The sequence below is a fragment of the Equus przewalskii genome, chromosome 14 (genome assembly GCF_037783145.1).
Source record: "Equus przewalskii isolate Varuska chromosome 14, EquPr2, whole genome shotgun sequence".
In the NCBI taxonomy this organism is placed as follows: Eukaryota; Metazoa; Chordata; class Mammalia; order Perissodactyla; family Equidae; genus Equus; species Equus przewalskii.
In genome coordinates, this window is record NC_091844.1 from 28412933 (window position 1) to 28421310 (window position 8378).

The following is an 8378-nucleotide window of genomic DNA, read 5'->3' on the forward strand; positions in this document are numbered from 1 at the left end:
TTATCCATTGTGTTCATTCACTCTTGTATTATCTGTAATGTCGTCTTCAGACCTGGTTTCTTCAAAAAGTCAAATTCGAGAGGAAAATAAAAAGAAGGTGAGAGACACATGGGGGGAGAACCCATAGATTAAATAAGATGTCAGAAACCTAACAATGAAATGCAAAGTGTGGACCTAAGTTAGACCTAACTCAAACCCCTAAAAACAATTTCTATGACATTTAGGAGGCAACTGAGAATTTGAGAACTGACTGGATATTTAATAATAAAGGAGGATATTAAGGAACAATAGTCTGACACTTTAAATATACATACCAAAAATGGACAGGTGAAATTATATGATATTGGGCATCTGCTTCAAAAAACTACGGAATACGGTGAAACACGTAGGGGTAGAGAGGAAACACGACAGCCATAAGCTGATAAATATTCAAGCTGGATGAGTTCATGGGTGGTCCACGAACACCGCAGCATTAGGTCTGCTCCTGTATAACTTCAAAATTTGTGGTAATTGTTTAAAAACAGGATGACACTGTGGAAAAGTTTTTGGCACTTTCCAAAGGATAGACATACAACTCCTTTGTGATCCAACATCTCTACTCCTACCTATACATCTAACAGAATTGAAAGCAACGATTTGAACAAATATTTGTACACAATGTTCACAGCAGCATGATGCACAAGAGCCACAAGGTGGAAACAACCCAGCTGTCCATCAACAGATGAATGGATAAACACAATGAGGTATGTATACACAGTGGAATGTTATTTGGCCATAAAAAGGAAAGACATTTTGTTACATGCTGTAACATGGATGAACCCTGAAAACATTATGTTCAGCGAAATCAGCCAGACACAGAAGGAAAAATATTGTATGATTCCGCTAATGTGAGGTACCCAGAACAGGCAAATTCATGAAGACAACAAGTAGAATAGAGGTCACCAGGGGCTGAGGGAGGGGAAATGGGGTTGTTATTTTGTAATGGTTACACAGCTTTTGTTCAGGATGATGGAACTTGTGGTTACAGGCAGTGGTGACGGCTGCACAACATCATGAATGCACTTCATGCCACTGAATTGTACACTTATGAATGGTTAAAATGATAAACATTATGTATATTTTACCACATCAAAAAAAAAAAGCAAAAGGAATACCCGAGTTCAAGTTTCAATTCTTCCTTTTCTGGGCCTCAGTTTCACCATCTGTGAAGTGAGTCACTGTCACCGTCTATGCTCCGGGCTCAGCGCAGAGGAAGCACTCAGGAGGGGACGTTAGTACCACTCCCACTTCATCAGCAAAGGCCTGCTGTGCGGATTCACTGACTTAACGTGTGTGCACGCACTTTTTAAATGGCAGCTGCTGTACAGGCCTACCTCACTATACTGTGCTTCGCTCTACCGTGCTTCACAGACGCTGCATTTCTTACGAGACCCCCATCAGCAACACGATTACAACTTGCTGAAGGCTCAGAAGATGGTTAGCATTTATAGCAATAAAGTATTATTTAATTAAGGTATGTACACTGTTCTTCAAGACCTAATGCTATTGAAACTTAACAGACTACAGTGTCGTGTAAACATAACTTCTACATGCACTGGGAAACCAAATTATTAGTGCCACTCACTTTATATTGCGATATTCACTTTATTCAGTGACCTGGAACAGAACCCGCAAGATCTCCGAGGTAGGCCTGTACAAATGTTAAGAGACATTAGGTGTTATTGTTTCCCAAGGCCATGGAACTGGTCAGAAGGAGGATGATTCTTTCTCACTGATAATGCCACACAGGCCAACAGAACGTATGAGTTTCCCTGGTGTGTCCAAAGATATCAGGAAAAGAAAGCATAAAATTTAGAGAACTGTCTTCTACCGAGATGCTTACACGTGCTCTGACAACTATTTAAAATAACTGCTAAAGACATCATGGATATTCCTTTCTTTTCTTTTAGGCTACTACTTTTCTTACTAAAAGTTGAATGTCAATCATTCAAAATATAGAACAGAGGGGCTGGCGCCATGGCGTAGTGGTTAAGCTAGGTGCATTCTGCTTTGATGGCCTGGGTTCGCGGGTTCAAATCCTGGGCTCGGACCTATACTACTTGTCAGCCGTGCTGTGGCACTGACCCACATACAAATTACAGAAGATTGGCACAGATGTTAGCTCAGAGCTCATCTTCCTCAAGCAAAAGAAGAGGAAGGTTGGCAACGATGTTACCTCAGGATGAAACTTCCCAGGCAAAAAAAAAAAAAAATATATATATATATATATGTATGTATATATATAAAGAGAGAGAAAATGGAAGTCTATAGTATTTCTCAAGCATGTACAGAGGCTATTGCCAAATATTATATTTCGATTCAAGTCTCTAATCTCTTTTTGAGACAGCAATTAGAAAAGTGTAATTAAGGAAACCACTTGGTTCCCTTTTTGAAATACTACCCATGAGAGAAGGCCAGCATTATAACTACTGAATTACTATGGTTATTACACTATAAGAACAAAGATGGTCTTTTCACTAAGGGTTCCATTTACCTCTGGTTTGTATTAGTGGCGAGTGTGTGTTACATCGATAATCAGTCCAAGTTCTTCATTCTGCTCTCAGATTTTGCTAGAAACATCCAAGGGGTGAAAACATTCTTCTGGAGCAAGATTCTTCTCCAAACTCTATCAGAGAGAATGAGGTAAGAAAGAGCAAATGTGTCCTTAAAATCCTTTCTTATACCACCAATTCATTCAAGCCCTGTGATGCTAACAAACAGTGTGATTCAGAGGAAAGTTTCCACTCTTCTGGAAGTTACGAGCTACATTACAATCCTTTCTTCCAGGGATTAGAGGGAAGAAAATAAGCTCACGTCTACAGATTTATTTCTGTATTTGTTTCACGTGGGTTCCCAACCAGACTGTAAACTCCCAGAAGGCAGGGACCACATCAGTGTTGTCCACCACTGTACCTCCAGCTCCAAGTGGAGTGCCTATAAAAAGGCACTTATAAATACTCCTAGAATATCTAAATAAATGAAGGATGGCTCTTACTGCTAAATATTCTTTTCTGTATTTCTTTCATTTATGTACTCTGTTCCATTGATCTATTTGGTTATTCAAGTGCCAGCAACACATCTTTTAAAAAAGTAATAGAGGGGGCCAGCCTAGTGGCATAGTGGTTAAGTTCACAGACTCTGCTTCAGCAGCCCAGGCTTCGCAGGTTTGGATCCAGAGTGGTGACCTAGGACCATTTGTTGTGCCACGCTAGCTGGCATCCCACATGAAACAGAGAAAGATAGGCACAGATGTTAGCTCAGGGCCAATCTTCCTCACACAAAAATAAAAAACGAATAGACTACTTTTCAGAGCAGCTTTAGCTTCATAGAAAACAGAGCAGAAAGTAAAGAGTTCTCACTTTAATCCTCTCTCCTTCACCCCACACAGCCTTCCCCACCATCAACGTTCCACAGCAGTGTGCCCCATTTGTTAGGATCAATGAACGAACGTCAACACATCATTATCAATCAAAGTTGATAGCTCACATCACGCGTCACTCTGTGTTGTATATTTGATAGATTTCGGCCAATGTACCATGACATGTATTTACCCCTATAGTATCAGACAGATTAGCTTCACTGCCCTAAAAATCCCTTGTGCTCCAGCCACACTTCTAATGTGGCTTAATTTCCAGTACGGCTACATGAACCCCTTCCACTGCTCTTTTTTTTCAGAATTTTCCTGGCTATGTAAGTTTCTTTTGCTATACGAGCTTTAGAATCAGATGATATGAGATGATGTTAAATTTACAAATTAACTTAGGCAGATCTGACAGATCTATGATGCTGAGTCTTCCACCGAACATTGTGAAAGGTTTGAAGACTGGATTAATTACAACAAGGCGTACAATCTCTCCTGTCAGTTTCTTCCAGACTTGGAGCTGGAGGATCATGACCATCTCCAGCTATCTGAACAACAGCCAACCTGAGGTAACTCATTTAGTCACAAACCCCTTAGGAAGCCTTCCTTGATTAACCCTGTCTGTTGTCATTTCCCCCTCCTTTCCATTCCTAGGCATTTCTGCTGTGGCATTTCTGTGACACATCATTTGCCACTTGACAGTCCACTGTGCCTGACACTCGACTGCCAGGTACTGAGGCAGCTTTGCCTTGGGTGACTTCCCTCAAACACCCAGGACACCTTGTCCCATTCCACTGCCACGCAGGGGTCATTCATCTCCCTACCTCTACTGCGTGAACAGGGACTGCACTGGGAGTGGCCCTGCAGCTTCGCAACCCCCTTGATGGTGCCTTAAACAGTCCCAACACTGAAGAGTGCACACAGAACTAGAAGAGGCTTCCTATAACCACCTCACACAGGAAAGATGTTGGCTGTGCGGAAGAAGGAACTGAAGAGTCTTCCTGCTTCTCCCTGCTGATGTCCTTGAAGAAAAGGGGCTGAGCAGGGACACGGGGGAACCTCAGGATCTCCTTGGAGAGACCGTGGAGCAGGGACAGAGGAGTGAGGACAATCGCGGAGAGGAGGAGGAAAATAGGAGGAAATTCACAGGCACCGCCAATGCGGGTGGGGGTGGGCCGTCAGTTCACTCATTCAACAAAGACTGGAAAGTAGTTATGATGTGTCCAGGACCACGTTTGGTGTTGCCAGATGTGAATCAGAACTATTTGCTTATCTTTAAGAAATCACTAATGTTTAAGTCCAGAGATGCAGAAGAATTGACAGAGTAGGTGAAAACCCACTCCTGACCTACGAGACACAAATTAAATAAATTCCCAGTAGTCAAAGTGGGCTCTCCCTGACACTAATCCACGCTGTGCCGGGCAGGGTGATGAGACATGGAATCTCTCCTCACCTTTTCATGTCAGTCAAATGCCTTCCCCACCTATTCCTTTCTTCCTTCAAACAAAAACACAGTTTGTCAGAGTTTCCATGCTGAAATCCTGACCTTGCTGATCCGGGGCATTTTTGTGGTTGTGAGGATGGGATGGGAGGGGTTTTACTGGCATTTAGTGGCTGACGGGCATGGGTATAACACATCTTGCCAAATTCAGAACACTCCCACAAGTGGGTCTCACACCTGGATGACTTTTCAAAGTCTTATTCAACATCCATAGAGGTGAAAAACTGCTCACAAGTATCTAAGCCTTAGAACCTAACTCCATTTCACACATAAACACAAAGGGTTTCTTTGCAGTTTTCACGGACATTGAATGTCCAGCATAGAAACCATCTTATGATCCTAGTGAAGACTGGACTTTGTTTTCTTTGGAAATCTACTTAGCGCAGCTCACAATCATTGAAACTCCTGCCACTAAGGCAACATACCCCACCCAGATCAGTGAGCATGGGCAGTTTTGGCATTCATGGTGCAAGCAACTGACAATTCCTTTATTTTTAGTGAAGCCATGCCCAAACATTGACATATGGAAATGTAAACACATAGTACTCTATTCTAAATTACTTTATTTTATTTCTCCTTTATTTTATAGTTAGAGCATTACACTGATTTTTTCCTTAAACTTAAGTGTGGAAGCACGTTGGGTATATATATGAATTTCACTTCAGGAGAGTAAAGGGGATATTACAAAATATTACTATAAAAAGTGGAAATGGAGTCAGATAGGGTGGGAATCAGAGTTCTGCACGGTGAATTCAGATTTCGGAAAGAATACTGAATTAACTTTTCTTATCTTTTTGATAGGAACTTTGAGAACAAGGACACAAGTCCTAGCTATCCGCTGTCCAACTGGGAGACAGTCTTTCCACCTATTAATACACTTTCTGTGAGCCAAATTTGACATCAGACTGTCTCCCTGCGTACAACGGGGCTCCTTGAAAACGGAATTCACAGCCCACACAGGGGGTGCCCCTCTGCTCTCTGCTTGGCATCTTGCTGCTCCCCTTCTTCAGCCCCACCTAGTGACCACCTGTTCTCCCCTTCTTCCTGTTCCCCATCTTGAAAAGATGCAAGGCAACCAAACAGAGCAAAGGTCTCCACAAACAAGGCCTAAGACCACAGATGGCCAGCCCTTCTCTAGCCCTGATAAGCCAGCCCAGTCCTGAACGCTAAGGTTCATCGATACTCACACGCTGACGGAAATCATTTAGATTCAGTTCTTTCACTTCACGGTTTATTTTTAGTCCTCATACAACTGAAGTCATCAAATTCATTACGTGCGGACCTTCAAATTCATATTTTAAAGGAAAATCAGATGGGAAAGGGGCTGTGAACTTCACTTAGTGCTAGGAGTTACAGTGAAAAGTAACCTTTCAGCTGACCTCTGCAGGATGGGAGACTCACCGAGGTCAACCCAGTGAATCTGAAGCACACACAGTGAGGGCAAAAGGGGCACAAGACCGGCCGAGAGAACAGAGGATCTTAGACCAGGCAGACTCTTCAAGGCCAGGGTCAAGAGTCCGTTTGCACTCTTAAAACAACGTTTTTGAGTGATGTTTCTGAGCAATGTTCCAACTTGCATATTAAAAAGATTTCCTGCGTGAAGAATGCATTGGAAGGAAACGACAGTGGATACACGCACACTAGTCAGGACCTACATGCAAAAGAACAGGCACATTCCGTATGAGGATGCTGAGGGGAAATCAGGGGACAGGTTCCAAGATATTCAGGAGGTCAAATGAAAGGGACTTCATGAGGTATGAGCTGGACGAAAGGAAGGTCTCAAGGAATAAAAACGAGCTCACTGCACACAACAGCAAAGTCTCACAATTAATCGTTTGAACGTGTAGAGGAAGAGCTCTCAGATGAGACCCGGTAGGCAGCTACTGCCGCCCTTTGTGATTCCCGGCAACGACACAATCCAACATTTTCCGCAGAGAGTTCAGCGGTTGCGGAGGCCTTCTTCACTCACACCTGGTTCTCATCACTCACATTTTCCGTGCCCAAACAACACAGCTTGAGGAACTCAGCGGGACTCAGTTTCGATATTTAAGTACCGTCCCCAGCACTGACAGACCATCCTAGAAAGCAGTCCCTCTGCACTTGACCCGAGCAATGGCCAGAGCCTCGCTTTTAAAAGGATGGGAATCAGAACATCTCATACCGTCCGTTTCAGCCACTGTACGCGGAGCAGCCAGACGGTCAATGCCTCCGAGAAAGGGGCGAGAGGGGCCAAGCACGCGGCCTCAACAGTGACAGGCAGAGACCCCAGTGGACGAGACCCAGACCCAGGAGCTGAGAGGCGGCAGGGCTACGCCCAGGGGCCAAAGCGTCTTACCTTTCGGGAACGTGGTTTCTGCCCTTCCTCTTGGCTGAAGAAGGTCCGGAAAAGAGGGGTGCCGCGGACCTGGCCGCGGCGGGCATGAAGCCATTGGCTCATGTGGGCCCCAAGATGCCCCCCTGCCGCCAAGACTGACAGACTCCCCAGTCCGGCGCCCTCGGGGTCAGAACAAGACCCCCAACCGCAAGAACCTGCGTAGGAAACCAGGCAGCGCCCAAATCCCTACCACAGCGCATGCGACACCGCCTGGCCTGATGACGTCACCAGGCCGGCTGCCGAGAAGCCCGATCAGGGAACAGCCTGTGGCGGCTACGGCGCCCTCCTTCGCCGGAGGCCGGTAGAACAGCTCATGCAGATGAGCGCACGCTTGTCACCGCCTTGAGATTTCAAACACTGCAGGACATGCAATGAAAAGAGAAGTCAATTCCCCCAGTTCCTTGTGTGCTTCTCCAGATATTTTCCAAGTGCTTACGTTCACTCGTATATTTTATATAAAGATTTCTTTGTACCTATATGCATATCCTCTATTTCATGTAAAAGCAGCATACTCTACATGTTCTACAATCGACCTCTGACCCTCAGCTTTCCAGTCCATTTATTCATACATCCATTCTATTCCTTTTAATGCTTGCATACTATTCCATTCAGTACAATTACCAAAATTTATGAGTCCAATATTGATGGACTTTTAGTTGTTTTCAGTACTTTTGTCCTCTGCTACAGAGAGACTGCAATGTGAACATCCTCACAACGTAAGATACAGCTACTTTTAAATTCCTAGAAGTAGAATTGCTGGAAAGGATATGCAAACTTACAATTTTTAAAGTACTCTCTAATTCCCCTCCCAAAAACACTGTAACAACCTACTCTCCCACTTAGAGTGAAACTTTCATTGGATTCCTACCCTGTGCCAGGTATCATGTTACAGGGTGATGCTATGTCTATTTTTCAAAAATACCGATAAATAACTGAGAGGGATAAGAGTGGAGCTGAAGACTAAGATTTCCACACAGCATCAGGCACAGGGAGCTGTCCCTGTTAGGAAAACTCTGAATTTGGCTACAAGTGGAACGGCAAAGGACAGCATGTCCTACAGTAGGTCTGAAGGCAGAAGGGGCAATAAATTTCAGATTAACCTG

General features: G+C 44.0%; 1 protein-coding gene across 9 annotated transcripts in view; it reads right to left on the reverse strand.

The window, feature by feature from the left end:
• MTHFD2 (methylenetetrahydrofolate dehydrogenase (NADP+ dependent) 2, methenyltetrahydrofolate cyclohydrolase) overlaps positions 1 to 7531 on the reverse strand; it is a 91054-nt gene extending 83523 nt beyond the window's left edge. For 2 of the 9 annotated variants that reach the window (XM_070572353.1, XM_070572349.1), the window contains exon 1: positions 7237 to 7495. Coding sequence is in view for 1 of the 9 variants with exons in the window: in XM_070572347.1 (XP_070428448.1) it covers positions 7237 to 7322 (86 nt within the window). In the remaining 8 variants the exon portion in view is untranslated. Of the gene's footprint in view, positions 1 to 2533; positions 2666 to 7236 lie in introns of all 9 variants that reach the window. The other 7 variants (XM_070572361.1, XM_070572360.1, XM_070572347.1 and 4 more) reach the window with 7 other exon arrangements.
• Positions 7532 to 8378: the final 847 nt, after the last annotated feature.